The sequence below is a fragment of the Gossypium raimondii genome, chromosome 12 (assembly GCF_025698545.1).
Source record: "Gossypium raimondii isolate GPD5lz chromosome 12, ASM2569854v1, whole genome shotgun sequence".
Lineage (NCBI taxonomy): Eukaryota > Viridiplantae > Streptophyta > Magnoliopsida > Malvales > Malvaceae > Gossypium > Gossypium raimondii.
In genome coordinates this window covers 12098738-12115121 of record NC_068576.1, presented here as the reverse complement: position 1 = coordinate 12115121, position 16384 = coordinate 12098738, and the positions used below count along the sequence as shown (strand labels likewise).

At 36.3% G+C, this 16384-nt stretch overlaps 1 protein-coding gene across 1 annotated transcript; it reads left to right on the top strand.

Annotated features, from left to right (window-relative positions):
- Positions 1-14298: 14298 nt before the first annotated feature.
- Positions 14299-15805, top strand: LOC105761983 (uncharacterized). The gene is made up of 4 exons (XM_012579911.1): positions 14299-14466; positions 14758-14920; positions 15431-15628; positions 15768-15805. The coding sequence occupies exons 1-4, from the start codon at positions 14299-14301 to the stop codon at positions 15803-15805; spliced, it is 567 nt and encodes a 188-aa protein (XP_012435365.1).
- Positions 15806-16384: the final 579 nt, after the last annotated feature.

The following is a 16384-nucleotide window of genomic DNA, read 5'->3' as shown; positions in this document are numbered from 1 at the left end:
ATGCGCGAGGTACGATGGCAACTGAATATGAGCATTGTGTTCATTTCAAGGATGGACTCAGGGATAGCTTGAGAGTTTTGATAGCTCCGTAGAGGGAGCGTGACTTTTCAACACTGGTAGAGAAGGTGAAGATCGCCGAGGAGGTGAAGTGCGCTGAGCGCCAAAATTGGGATAAAGAGAGAGGCAATAATAAGAGGGATTCGGAGCCCTTGAGTTCTGCGATGAGGCCTAAGAAAAAGGTCAGATCTGGTGGGCCAATTAGAGTTGGGGCCCCTGTTGCACCTACTGGGATCACGCTTTGTGGGCATTGTAGAAGACGCTATCCGGGCGAATGTTGGAGGACGACTGGGTCTTGTTTAAGATGTGGGTCTACTGAGCTTCCGTTTGGGGAATTCGATATGATATTGGGGATAGACTGTTTGGTCAAGCATCATGTCATTTTGGATTGTGCGACTAAGAGGGTCGTATTGAGAACTGAAGGGGGTAATGAAGTAGTTGTGATTAGGGAACGTCGGAATTACTTGACTAACGTGATCTTTGCACTGGTAGCTGAGAAACTAGTTAGCAAGGGATGTGAGGCGTATTTGGCCTACGTAAGTGTTTCCGCTTCAAGGGACTCTACTGTTAAGGACATCAGAACTGTGAGGGATATTTCGGACGTCTTTCTTAAGGAGCTACCGGGTTTGCCTCTGAATTGGGAAGTAGAGTTTGGGATTGAACTTCTCCCTAGTACAACTCCGGTGTCTATCACTCCCTATCGAATGGTACCGAAGGAGCTTATGGAGTTCAAAGATCAAATTTAGGAGTTATTGGATCGTGGGTTTATCCGCCCTAGTGTGTCCCCGTAGGGAGCACCGGTACTGTTTGTTCAGAAAAAGGATGGATCCATGAGGATGTGTATCGAATACTGACAACTAAATAAGTTGACTATTAAGAACAAGTATCTACTTCTGAGGATTGATGATTTGTTTGACAGTTCTGAGGGGCATCTGTGTTCTCCAAAATTGACTTGCGTTCTGGGTATCATGAGTTGAGGGTTAAGGAGGCTGATGTGCATAAGACGGCATTTAGGACTTGTTATAGTCACTACGAGTTCCTAGTGATGCCATTTGAACTAACTAATGCACCGGCAGCTTTCATAGATCTGATGAATCGAGTGTTTCAGCCCTACCTGGATCGGTTTGTATTGGTGTTCATCGATGACATATTGGTTTATTCGAGGACTGAGGATGAGCATGACAAACACCTTAGGATTTTTCTTCAGATTTTGAGGGAAACGTATCTCAATGCTAAGCTCAGCGAGTGTGAGTTTTGGTTACGTGAAGTAACATTTTTGGGTCATGTGGTGTCTGCTAAGGGGATTCAAGTTGATCCTCGAAAAATTGAGGCTATATTGGACTGGAAGTAGCCTAAGAATGTGTAGAGAATTTTTTAGGGTTTAGAGGACATGACCAAGAGAGTTGATGCACTAAAGGGAGCAAACCCCTCTTTATATAGGAAAACAGATGGCAACGAGTGAAAGAGGGAATTTTAAAATGTGCTTATAGATGTCTGAAAAAAGGACCAGGATTCCTAAGGTTCAATAAAACTTTTCAAGTGAGTTGAAGATAGGTGAGTGAAAATGATCTGCCCAAGACACACTTTCAATGATGTGGCAAAAAGATGCCCTGAAAGCGTGCCCAACTGGACGATACAATATAAACAATTTTAAGTATTTTTTTCATAAATTGTAAATATCAATATATTATTCATACTCAAAACAGAATAATACAATATAAAAAATTTTGATACATTTTGTTTATTTTCAAATTTTCTTAATTTCACAGCTCAAAGTGATATCTATACCATGCCGGGGGTATTGATACTTGAGTCCAGTACATAACATTTTCTAAGTGCTTGAAAGATGCATTTAAAAGTTTATCTCTTACAACTATTTTAAACAAATTATCACTTAAAATTTATCAATTTTGCTTCAAAAAACATTTAATTAAAACCGTTACATTTGTAAAATCGGTCTTAAGTATCAAATTTTACATGTATGATTTACATGATAAGACAGAAAACAAAATCATCGGTGTCGTCAAGCCGAATATGTGCCACAACCCGGTGGGTGTCAGTTGTAAAATGAATTTTTTCTTCGTACAAGTTGGGGTTTTGGCTCTTCCTCTTCTTCGTCTTCATCTTCATTTTGATCGTCGTGGTCATCTTCATCTCCTTCCTCCGTGGTTGAGTGCGGTGTCATCCTAGGTTACCATCGTGTGTCCTCCGTTGTACGAATAGGCGGTTGTAAAGATGAGCCACCTTGGTAGAATAATGATGTTGAGGGTGTTTGTAACACTATCGACATATAAATGTATGGTGACACATCCACCAGTGGCGGATAATATGGTGGAATTATCGAAGGTGGTAGATACGTCAGTGGCGAATACGTTAGTGTTGTCGTTGGCATTGGCATGTAATATGTTGGGGACGAAGTCGGTGTGAAAAATAAACCTGTAGAAGGAGTTGAAGTAGGGTACAATGATTCTTAGTGTGGTGCTTGTGTAAGAATTACGGGGTTAGTGAAAGCACCAAGATAAGTCAAGTCATATTGACCGGGAGGTGGTGCAGCAATCGATGCCTCTTGTTGGCTTCGAGTTGATGATGAACCCATCTTGGCACTTGCTCTAGACATTGGATTCAAATGTGATCATCATGGCCTCCTCAGATGACATTGCCTACCTCTCGCCTCCTCCGGTAGTCGATATGGGTTGTCGTGGTCTTTAAACCATGGCATGTACTCCGGAGCGATCGCCAGTTCTAAAGATACAATTGGTTCGCGAATAGGTAAGAAATTATACCTATGCTCCCAAATGTTGATATATTACTCGTGGAAATTAGGCCAATCTTCGTATGTTCACCCCTGCAAGTCGACCTTGTACAATGCTCCGATGTCATGGGGTAGTGGGAAAATAGTTTCCCTAAACCCGAACTATCGCATCACTCGATCAGATTCGTGTATCCCCACTATGGTATAAACTATTAATGGCACCTTCACGTTCCAGATATTAGGATTGGCCAAGAATTCGGACAGGATGCATTCTCACATTCTCAGATTAGAGTATGACGTCCATTCAAACTATAGTGTGAAATAATAAAGTTTATTGTCAACTTATTATTCATTTTTAAATCCTTACATAAATATTACATAATTAAAAAATTTTAAAAACTAACCTCAACTTTCGATCGTTGATCTAATAATAGTCGGATGGTGGAACACCGGTACACTCTGTGGTACAGTGAAAAAATTATTTCGGCGATCAAAAACCATGGATGCAAGTATGAGGAGCGGATCATGTTGAAACAGGGTTGAAGATATACCTTTTTGATCTAATTCCCTTGCACAATGTCAATCTCAAGCACAACAACATTGTCTTGGCCTCTACATAGTCCACCCAGTCAAAGAACGAATAGCAAAAACTCTCCTTGAACTTTTTAGAAAGAATAATTAAAATGGCTGCTAGACCCTCTGTTTTTTTTTACTTTGTAACATACACACTTTAAGGGATATTATTCCTTTTCTTTAATATCACATAAGAAAAAAAATAGAATCCTTCCTTTTCTTTTAGAGAAACATATGGAAAGTACTAAAACATTATATTCTTTCCAAAAGAATATTAACTTCCATACTTTTTTATATTTGACCGAAATTATTATTACAACTATTTAATTTAATAATTTTGGTAAACTATATTTAGTTAATATTTTAAATGAATCAAATTCATATATTAATTTTAATGTAAACTATATTTAGTTAATATTTTAAATGAATCAAATTCATATATTAATTTTAACTATGTTCTCTATTTGTGTACAACAATTTTGTACATATAATGTGTTTAATATTTAACTATCAAATTAATTTAATTCATGTGACAACAAAACACAATATCAACTATATTTGGATTCTATTTGCTTCAACCATAGGGTGTGACCCTGTAAGCTATTGTAACATTAGTAGTAATACTAGAACATTTCTAATGTTACAAGCAATGAGTGGCATCTAACAATGCATCATTGCTACCCAAGTTACAAGAAGTTGTGATTCAACATAACCTTATATGTACAAGTCATGAAATAGACATACTTGTATAGTCCAATCTCATATTTCTTGATATTCTGAGTAGACTACAATAAACAAATAAGTGTGACCATGCATTTTTATTCTCACTCCATCAAGTGGCTTAATATATTGCTCCTATTATGTAGGAGGGACAAATCATATCCTACTATGTAGATTGTGGCATACCCAACATCAGTCTTTATAGTACAACCTGTTATGGTAGATGTTTGACTGTATCAAAATATACGACTCACGATGTTGGAACAATGATGATCTCAAGTCTGAGGATCGTATACATAGTTATCACTATGAGTAATGTTGTGACTATTACATAATAATTCAAGAAACATACTCATAGCGGGTTAGTCCAGTATATTATTCTCTAACACATACTCATGTATTGATTTTGACATCTCTATGTCAATGATAACACTTTGTCATCAATCAGTTACACATTAGTCTCAATGCATTATTATTTTTCAAGCCCACAATAATAATTAACTAATTACCTTTTAAGAATAATCATATTATTCTCAAGACTTTATTATTAATCAAATTATTTACACACAGAGAAAAAGAAACTAAAATAACAATGGTAATGCATTATATTAACAAACACGGTAAAATAGGTTATCGTATTAACTAAAATAACTAAAATAACAATGGTAATCGGACTTAGATCGAGGAAAATCTAAAGCTTCGGATTAGTTCGACCTAATCTCTACACTCCTAGTTATCGAGGTAAGTTCGTATGAACGGTTATCATATTAATGTTATTTAAATTGAATGTTTTCTATATTATGTTTAATGTAATTGATTGATATAAAAATGTAACAAAGTTATGATGAATTGACGGATATTGAGTCACGGTTGTACCTTAGGAATTCTTAGGATACAAATGACATGTCATTAGGGATTTCATGTTTCGGGTGCTGGTCTTAAATGTCATACCAATGGTTGAGATTCTACATTTGTTGCGGATACTCCACAGCTCATGTGAGTAGCATCGTGTAGCTTACATTCCAGCCCACAGCTCGTGTGAGCAGACCCATTTCACATCTCGTATGAACAATGATGTAAAAAAAAAGGTTATAGTTATATGTAAAGGCACACTTTGTGTGAGCTTTCCCATGTATCCGATGAAATTCTAGATGGTTCAACGAGTATGAAAAGGGACAAAATGGAATGTATCATGAACTTATCAAATGGAATTATGAACTAAATGATGAGTTTATATGTGCACATCTACTTGTTTATGGATGAATTCATTTGAACCATGTACAAGAAGACTAACTTGTGGTTTTTATGATGTTGTATAGGCTTATGTCAACCTTATGGTTTTGATTGATTTTATACTTATAATTTATATTAAGCAAACTAAATGGTAAGTTATGTTTTGATTTATACGAGCTTACTAAGCATTCATTGCTTGCGTAGTTGTTTCTCTTATGTTTTATAGATTATTGAAAGCTCGATTTGGTTGAAAGCTCGTTGGAGAACTATCACACTATCCAGCAAACTATTTGGCAGTTTTTCAATGTTTTAGCCAAGGTTTATAATGACATGTATAGGATGTTGTGTAATGGTGCTTTGTTATGTTTTGGTCTTGAAAATTATGTCATTTTTGGACACTTGTTAAGGCTTGTAAATAAGGCTTTTATGGTATGTTTTGAATGGTTTCGAAATGATTAATTGTGGTATGTTGTAGTACCTAAATGAACTAGGTTTGTATGCATGAAATGAGGCATGTTATCATGTTTAGGTAAGTGATGTTTGAATGCTAATTGTGGTGCCTTTGAATGACATATTGGTTGGTTGAAATAGGATCTTGAAATGGTAATTTGATGTGTGTTTAGGTGATGTTTAGGTCCCTTTAATGTGTGCATGAATGGCTTGAGAAGTTAAGCATGATATGGTGTTGAAATGGTTTGATTCTAGGTGAATTTTAAGTCCACACGGCCTGAGACACAGGCGTGTGACTCAGTGGTGTGAGGCACACAGCCTAGCGACACGGCCATGTGTCATCTGAGAGTTATTTTGTATTGAAGTCAGTGAGTTACACAGCCTAGCACACAGCCTGGCACACGGGCGTGTAACACAACCGTGTGACCCTACTAAGAGAGTTATATGGGTGAGGACACGGGTTGGGACATGGTCATGTGTCCCTTGTTCGAAAGTTACACGGCCTGGGAGGTTCCACACAGTCATGTGACCCCTATTTTCATTTTTTGTATGTTTTTCCTAAACTTTCTACTTTGTTTCAAATTAGTCTGATCTATCAGATATCATCTCTTAAGGGGTAGTCATATTAATTAAACGAACTAGGGATTTCGTTCTTTTACTTATTAAATCTTAAAAATTAAAGGAAAAAATATTTTTTATTAGTATTACTGTATTTTTTTTGGCTCCGTGGAAGATGAAATTCATTAAAGGAAAAAGGAGCAAATCACCATCTTACAAAGCCATGAGAACATAACACCTTAAAACCAAGCTACAAAGATAAACTTTGCTACCACCCAACAAGATCAAAATAAAATTGCAGAGCGTAAGACTTGACCTAAAACACCTTAAAACCATGATACAAATAGATGAGCACAACCACCCCCAAAACACCTTTCTGTCGTAGCTATCTCTACATCATCATCTTCCATTTCAAGGTTCGTTGACTCCTCTTCTTGCAAATTCAGCTTCCTTGAACATTCTGAAAACTCCTCCTTTTGACTTGACGCGCTGCAATTTGGTCTCGAATCCATTTCTTCTTTTGAACTGCTCTCAAGGACCTTACCAGATCATGTTTGGTTAGTTAATACAGATGACTCCACTTCAATCACCCTAATGGGATAAAATTGGTTCCCCACTTGAAGATTAACCAACTCAACAATTCTTCCCCTTTGATTGGTAATAACCATTATATTTCCTCTATTGAATGATTTCATAGCCTGTGTGTCACTATCCATTCTGATAAAATTACCCCCTGGGTAAGAGAAGCAAATTTGGAGAAAGTTAAAATGCACCAAGCATGGAACGGCATCTCATAGTAAGACAGCCATGCAATCTTGCTATTACTTCTCCAATCCTCCAACCACTTTTCGGATCTCTCAAAAACATGAAGAAGGTCTCCCCAACCTTGTTTTTCAAGCTCGAGCATAGCATTCAAACAATTGAAGAACACTAAAAAATGTGTTGGGGCTTTGACAGCAGCAAAAGAAGAGAACAAGACAAACTCAAACTTAAACAAGAAGCAAGGGAGCTTGCCTCTGTTAGCTCCATCATTAAACTCAAGATATATCATCTTGTTAACAAATGTACAGTAAGTTTTCTTCATTTCTCTATTATTTTCAACAATCAAAAGTGACTTGCTATTCTAACAATCTTGGGAGAGAGACGAGCTAGTTAGCAGTAAAACAAGCTAAGTCTACTCATTATGCTCTTTCACACTATCATCATAAAACAAGCCAATATTTATAACAAGTTTTATCCCCACTAATCAGCCTACGGACTTGTAAAACTTAACGTGCACACAAAGATAAGTTGATTTATCAGCCCAATCATCACCTAAACCCATCAAAACATCAATAACTAAGTTCATTTTCAACCAAACTAAATTACATTGCAACTAAAATAGAAAATATGTTGTTGCAACAGTCACAATTACTGCAGCATGCATACAAGTTGTATGCACTCAACAATCATAGCAACATGCACTTTAACGAAAACATAACAGCAGCATGGTTGGCCATTTTCAACACTCCTCCTTATCTTATATGTTGTAATTACCAATCATTTATCAGTTTTTTTTAAGCTTGGCAATCCCAAGATGTTTTGTTTCAAGTTGATTCTACTCAAGCAATTCAGTTTCAACTCATCTTCAACCTTAGCCTCATTATAAACCAAATCGACTCACACTTCACTATCCCAGTCTTTTATGCCAAAGATTTGTTCTTCAAATGGAGACTTCTCCTCCTTCACAGCCTTGTTGGTAACTTGCCTTTAAACATATATTGCCTTGTTCCCATGTTCATTATAGTCCTGTTTCTTCTTGTACATACTTCCTTCTGCTGTGGATTGTCTTCATGCACATACTCCATCAACTCCTCCTTCAGCTTATCCCAAGCTTGTTTGGGAGTCTCACAAGGGTGAGTTGCTGTTGTCTTCTTTACAAGCAGCCCTCAAAGATGACAAACTTTAGAAGCTTCTATCTTTCTTAACTAGCAGCAAAAGCAAAATCAATGGCCCTCAAAGACTTAGGCTCATGATACTAATTGTTGGGGTTTTGACAGCAACAAAAGAAGAGAACAAAGGAGCAAGAAGCTTAATATAATTTACTTGCTTACAAACATGTAGCAAGGAAGCAATCTGCTTTACACAAATGATATGCTTTCTCATTCAATATGAAAAAAATACATTTATAATCAAAATACATCACCAAATATTTAACTAACCCCACTAATCAACATTGGGGCTATTAAAACATTGTTGTATACATGGGACAAGCTAACTTATAAGCTCAATTATCACCTAAACCCATCAAAACATCAACAACTAAGTTCATTTTCAACCAAACTAAATTATATTGCAACTAAAACAAAAAAATATGTTGTTGCAACATGCACAATTGTTGCAGCATGCATACAAGCTGTATGCACTCAACAAAATTATCATAGCAGCATGCATTTTAACAAAAACATAACAGCAGCATGGTTGGCCATTTTCAACACTCCTCGGCTTCCATGTTGCAACTACCAATCATTCATCAGTTTCTTTTTTAAGCTTGGCAGTCCTATGATACTTTGTTTCAAGCTGACTATGCTCAAGCAATTCATTTTCAACAAAATGGTTGCCAGAAATTCTTTTAATATTGTTAAACTAAGCCTTATTGGACAATATGTTTTTATATAATAAATTAAAATGTTTTTGAATAAAAGTGAAGTTGAGAAATTTAATAAAATCAAGTTGAAATGGTTTCAATTAAGTCAACCATTTTCAAATATGTTTTAAACATTTTCAAACAAGTTAGAATTGCTCCAGGACAAAATGTATCGATACTTTTTATGTAAGAACTGATATTTTCCAAAATATTGATACCCCTCTGATAATCGATACCAAATTGAAATTTTGTTTCTTTCAAAACCTAGTAGGTATCGATAGTAGGTATCGATCCAGTATTGATCCGATATCGATACTTTTCTTAAGGTATCGATATTCCTGTTCCAACGGTCACTGAAATCTGTATTAATTACAAAAAATATCGATACCTTTTTAGTAGGTATCGATACTCGTTATTGTAGGTGAAGTTAATGACCTTGTATTTCATCCCCAACGACTATATTCACTTCTACAACAACCACAAAGGTTGGAAATCAATTAGAGGGTATAAATACCATCTTCCAAAGGTCTAGCAACAACAAGAGCAATATGGAAAGCTTAAAGATCAATCAAAACAATCTAAAGTTAAGTGTTTCATACCTTTTCTTGTAAACACTTGTGAGCTTTCATTATATTCATTTAGCTCAAGTGTTCTTCTTTGTCTTAGTGCTTAATTGGCAAACTTCCTGTTCTTGTAAGGATTGTTTCTTTGTTTGCTTATTTGTTTCTCTTTGAGAAAGGGTTTATTCTTAATGTTTGGGTAGAAACCTTAAAGGGGGTTGTATATTAAGATTTTAAGGTATAAGTCTTAAGAGAGATTGTAAGGTTAAACATTGTTCTCAAAGGTTGCCCAATTAGTGAATTTGGAGAAAATCCCCAGTTGTGGAAAGCTAAGGTAGTGGAGTAGGCAATTGGGGCCGAACCACTATAAATCTTTATGTTCTTTATTGCACAATCTTTATTACTTCAACCACAACATCTCAAAGGCCGATTCAACTTCCCTATTGGCAATATTGAGTTGATCCTTACGAGATAACAAATATCCCCAATCTTCCCTCTCATCCGTAAATTTTTAGAAACTAAATAAGTGGTGGAAAACTCTCAGACTTTCTTAACAATACACCTCTCGAGCCAATATAAATTTTCAAACTTTAAATCTCTCATCACCAGCCTCTCTCTTTCATCCTTCATTGCTGGCCCTTCCCCTCTTTCTATAAATTTCTCAAGACATATTTCATTATTTTTATTATTCGTAGCCTTAGGAGCTTTCACTAAAAGATTATTGCCTCTCCATACCCCTTATTTATCCCTATAACCATAGTCGCCCATACATCCTTCACCTCTGACATTTTCCCTACTAATGGCAGTTACATCATTCCATCTATTCATTTTTTCTCGATGTAAATCTCCCGAATTATACTTCATAACATCAACTCTCAGTTTATTGTTAAAAAAAGCCCCGCTCAAACCTCTAATATCCTTCTAATGGCCCCTCTTGCTCGGTTCCAATCTTTGAATCTTACAAAATAGGACCTACAACCTCTCCTATTTTGTTTGGCAGCAATGTAAAGATCAACTATTTACCAAATCGACCACGCACTTTCTCCCACCACTTTTTCCCACCACTTAGGGATATATTCTCCACGAATAAGGAAACCATTATTTCCTTTGTAACTTGTCCTAATATAACACAGCTAAACAAATTTCTTTTAACTTATAACTTTTTTTCCATTTTATAATATGAAAATAATTCAATGACTCTCTTTATAAAAATTTATGTATGGATCTTGTTATGATACTCACTATTATCGACCCGTAACCCGATTGGGTCCGGGTCGAATTCTATATGATTCACATATCAAGCTCGCATGACACTAAGGGTTCGCATCGAACATAAGATCGCACGATGTGGGTTCGCACACCACAACATATCTGAATCCATATCGTACAAACACGTTCTAAACCTAGAGTAGGGCACATGTTAGCATGCATGGAACTTACCTAGGATATCACATCAATGAACAATGATCGTCTCATATAAATACACAACTTTACCATCTAAAGAAAACAGATAAAAACACTCAAAAATTTGGTGCGGTGAGCATGGACAGACTTTCGACTATCCAATATTTAAATTACTACAAAACCAGAATAGCTCACCCTAATGAGAATTTCCCCATGAATTTTTTGATAGGACAATTAAGAGGTTTTGGCAGTGGTAATCAACTCAATGAGATGGATCTTTTTGCTAGTTGGTTTGCTGATCGACCAGAAAATTCAGGAAACTCGACCCTTGTACGTACCTCCAACTCCTTTGTTCTCAAAGCTCCTTCTGGTTAAGGACTGTCATTTCCCTCTAATCAGGAAGCACCGACACAACATTTATTTGCTCAACATGAGCAACTAAGGTTGATGAAGGAATAGATGGCTTTACAAAATACTAGATTTGAACAACAACGAACATTTCAACAATAATTGTTAAGACAAAATGAGGAGTTCAAGAGGGAGATGCAATATGACAATTCTGATCATCAAGATAAAGTCATGCTTGTCTAGGAGGAGGATGTGGGGGTGCATTCAAGGCCGTGGCAGAATGAGATGGATGCTCTGCGTAAAGATGTACGAGCTTTGCATCTTGACATTGAGGATATGGATTGTTTGTTTTGTTCTTTTTGTTCTAATAATCTACTAGCTTCTAAGGTGGCGACTGTGGGCTTACAACTGAGTTTAAAGTACCAAAGGAAATGTTCGAAGGAAGAAGGGATCATAGAAAGCATCTTATGCAGTATAATGATTATATTAATGTGTTAGGGGCGTCTAATGCCGCAAAGTGCAAGGCCTTCTCAACAACTCTTAAGGGAATTGCGAAATATTGGTATTTGTCTCTTCCATATGGCTCTATCTAGAGTTTTTCACAGTTGGTTCAGATGTTCTTGGGAAGATTTCAAGCTAATAAAACAATAATGAGCACTCTGATGGGTTTAATATCAGTAAAGCAAAGGGATGGAAAATCCTTGCAAGATTATGTTAAATGTTTTCATGCAGCAACGTTAAATACTGATCTGTCATAATTTGATATAGCAGATTAAACTAATTTTTGCACTTTAGGAACTTGAAGACAAGCATTTTCATTAAGTTTTAATTATGTTTTCTTAAGTTTCCTTTAAGTTAATAAAATATGCAAATTGAGTATTTTATTGACCTTAAGAGCCAAATGAGGCCTAAGGGTGAGCTAATTAACTTTATAAGTGTGCAGGAGACCATTAGAAATACTATGTCGCAACACAAAATGTTCGATGTCGTAACATAAGGAGAAGGATGGAGAAATCATGAAAATATCGTGACAGAGCCTAAGGGTGTTGTGACATACCCCTAAAGATAGCTCAAGAAAAGTACATTGCCTCCTATGTCGTGACATAGGTCCTGGTGTGTCACGACATCAACTCTGGACGGAAATTAACGCGAGCCATGGGGAATTTTGGTCTACACAATCAAACTTAAAGCTCGAAAATGTCAGCTAACCTAGGGTTAAAGACGACGGGCACTTGAAATCTATAAATAGACTCTTTTGTCACTTGTTATGGGGACAAATTACTTAGTTTAGAATTTCACTTTTAATTTCAGTTTAGTTTTTCTTTCTTCTTAAGTTTTAGGTTTATTTTCAGTTTGTTCTTTGTTTGATCTCAAGAGATTTGATTTGTGGAGACAGTCAAACTCTGTGTATTTGTTTTCATATTTAATACAAATCAGGAGTTTTCTTAAACTTTCCACTTCATTTCATTTATCATGTTCTCTCTTTATATCAATTTCATATTATTTATGAAAACCATGAAAAACTAATCCTTCTATGAGGGATTAATGAGTGGAGGTATGATCTATTAACTCTTTTGTATGGTTACTCAATATATCAATTGTTTGGGAAATGAAGAACTTAAAACCCTAAGCCTGACAACCCTAGGAAGTCATCAAGGTGGGAATTAACACAAAATTGGTATGGCCTATCCATGAACACCTAAGCCAGTTTGGACTATAAGGTCAGAAGATTAGTAGTAATTGTCGGCTCATTATTTGAGTGGAAGATCGAAAGATCCTACTGGCATAACGAGTAGTTGATTGACGAGGAACCCAAAGCTATAGTTGATGGGGATTACCAAAGTAAGCTAACCACTCATAATCATATTTACTTTATTCTATTCTTTGATCTCTTGAATTTTATTTCTTTATGTTATTTCATTTTATTGTTATAAAAATCTTAAAAACTCCTTTTATTTCTGCTTTTTACAATAACTAATTTAAAATACAAATTAGATCTTTCAATGATCAAGTTAAAACTAATCTCGCATTAGCCTTCCTTGGGTACAATCCTTGGAGTACTCACCTACTCCGTTGTAACAATATTACAAATGAACACGTATACTTGCAGATATTACCTCATTGATATATCTTTTACTGAAGTATTCACACTCTAGACGTTAGTATGTCCAGAGGCAGTCAAATACAAAGAATTTGGAAGAACAGTGGGTCATTGATGCTTTCATCATAGGTGTTCAGAACGAGCACATGAGGTATTTGTTCACTGATAATAGGTCACAAAGTCTAAAAGATTTGTATGATAGGGCCCATAAGTTTGCTGAAGCAAAAGAAAATTAGAAAGCAACTTGGAATACGTTCTAGGGAAATGATAGACAGTTTAGAAACCGATAGAGTGTTCATGATCGTCAGGATCCGCCTTCTCAGACTTTATGCGTACAAGGCAGAGGGCAATAGAAAAGTTATTTGCAGAATGAATCATCAAGTGCATTTAAGTTATCTCAACCTGGGAACACAAGAAGGTATACCCCTCATAGAAGATTTTAAACTTATACTCCTTTAAATGCTATGCGTGCTTATATCCTTAGCTAGATTAAGAGTTTGGGCATTTTTCTAAGTCCTCCACCCATGCGACATAATGTGTCGAGGTCAAATTCAAGGGATAAGTGTAATTTTCACAATGAAGGAAGACATAAGACTAAAGATTGCTCTTCTCTGAAGGATGCTATAGAGAAAGCGATTAGGAACGACGAGCTAAAATATTTTGTAGCTTAAGATACTACTTTGTCAGGCTAGAGCTCGTGAGGTGAAAGAAAAGGTAAGCAAAAGGTTAGAGGAATAATACATGTAATAATTGGTATAGATGAAAACTAGATGACTTCTAACCCAAACAGAAAGGCTCACCTTAGAAGCATAATGTTAGCCAGCTTGCTAAAAAGACTGCGTTAGCAAGAAAGGTGGAAGGTGTAATTTATTGATGGATATGAGGACTTGTTATGTGATGAAGAAGGGAAGACCCAATGGTGGTGTCAGTAACTATAGCAAAGTTTGAGGTGAAGAGATTATTGGTCGATAATGGGCAGTACTATGGAGGTGTTAACTTGGGATGCTTACCAGAAAATGGGGTTGAGAGAGAAAGTTTTGAGAATGGCAAGCCCATTGTATTTTTTGTGAACCATCCTCTTGAGGTAAAGGGATGCATTAATTTACCCATTACCTTGGGGGACGACAAGCACACCACAATGGAATACGTTTAGTTATTTGTGGTAGACCATCCAATGATCTACAATGCCATTTTTGGGTGTCCCGTCATGAGAATTGCTAAGATGATGGTCGTAACTTTCTGTATGAAGATTAACTTTCCTATAAAAACAGGGATAGGCTTTATGAAATTTGATCAGCGGACAGCTAGTCAATGTCACATGTTATCAATCAAGTAAACACGCGAACAGGTGTCGCAGGAACACTGTTCATAACAGACAGAAGTGGTTGGTCAAGTTTTGGATTTGGATAGTTTGGATGTCAAAGGTGAGGAAAGAATTAGAAAGCAAAAAGCGACAAAGGTCACAAAAACTATACAATTATTCTATGATAATATCGACAAGTTTGTGAAAATTTCTTCAGCATTAGCAGAAGAGGAAAGTAAGGACTTGGCTTAGTGTTTAAGAGGGAATTCTAATTTTTTTATGTGGTTGGCTATGGACATGCTTGGGGTGGACCCTCAAGTAATTTTTCACAGGTCAAATGTGTTTCACAAGGTTAAACCAGTTAAACAAAAAAAGTTTTACTCCATATGTTGTAGAGGCCATAAGGCAAGACGTAGGGAAACTACTTTCAACGGGGTTCATCAAAGAATTGGCATATCCTAATTGGGTTTCAAATGTAGTTATGGTAAAGAAGGCTAGTGGAAAGTGGAGAATGTATATTGACTTCACCAACCTTAAAAAGCTTGCCCTAAGAACAGTTTTCCTTTAGCGTGAGTTGATAGGTTGGTGGATGCGTCCTCGTGATATAAATTCATGACTTTTATGGATGCATTCTTGGGTTATAACCAAATATCCATAGCCTAAGAAGATCAAGATAAACCAACATTTATCATAAAACAAGGTTCGTTTTGCTATCGGGTTATGCCCTTTGGTTTGAAAAACGCAGGTGCGACCTACCAGAGATTGGTTAACAAAATTTTTAGAAAGCAAATCGGGCGCAATGTTGAAGTTTATGTTGATGACATGTTGGTAAAGAGCTCTACTCTAAGGGCGCAAGTTCAGGATTTGTCAGAGGCTTTTACTAGTTTGCGAGCTCACAACATGAAATTAAACCTGGAGAAATGTGTTTTCGCTATTAGAGCGGGCAAATTTTTAGTTTTCTTGGTTTTAGAAAGAGGGATAGAAGTAAACCCAAAGAAGATTTGAACTATTTTGGATATGCCTCCCTTAAGGACTATCAAGGATATTCAGCGTATAATGAAGTGGGTGGTTGCGTTCAACAGGTTCACCTCCAGGATGGCAGACATCTTTAAAGCTTTAAGAACTTCTTTTACATGGACAGAAGAATGTCAGGTTGCTTTTGAGAAGTTTAAGTCATATCTCATGTCCCCACTACTCTTATTGTTGCCTCGTGTGGGGGAAACTCTTTATCTTTATTCGACGAACTCAGATGAGACGGTAGTAGTGGTTTTGACCAGAACAGAGGGGGTTTGTCAATTTCCAATATACTATGTTAGCAAGGTGTTACAAAATGGTGAACAAAGGTATTCAAAAATAGAAAAAAACTCAATTTTGCTTTACTTATGGCAGCTTGCAAGTTGCGTCTTTATTTCCAGGATCATATTGTATTGTCATGACGAATCAACCTATCAGAGATATTCTTTCTAGGGTTGATACTTTAGGATGAATGAAAAAATGGAGAATTCAATTGGTTGAGATTAGAATAGTATATGATCCAAGGACAGAGATTAAGGGTCAGATCCTAGCCGATTTTATGGTAGAATGCTCTTTCGATAAGTTATTAGATCTCGAAATAGTTAGCTCATCATAGGAGGAAACGAGTTCAATTGCGAACCAAAGTGTTGGGAAGTGTATGTTGACAGCTCAACAATGAAGACAA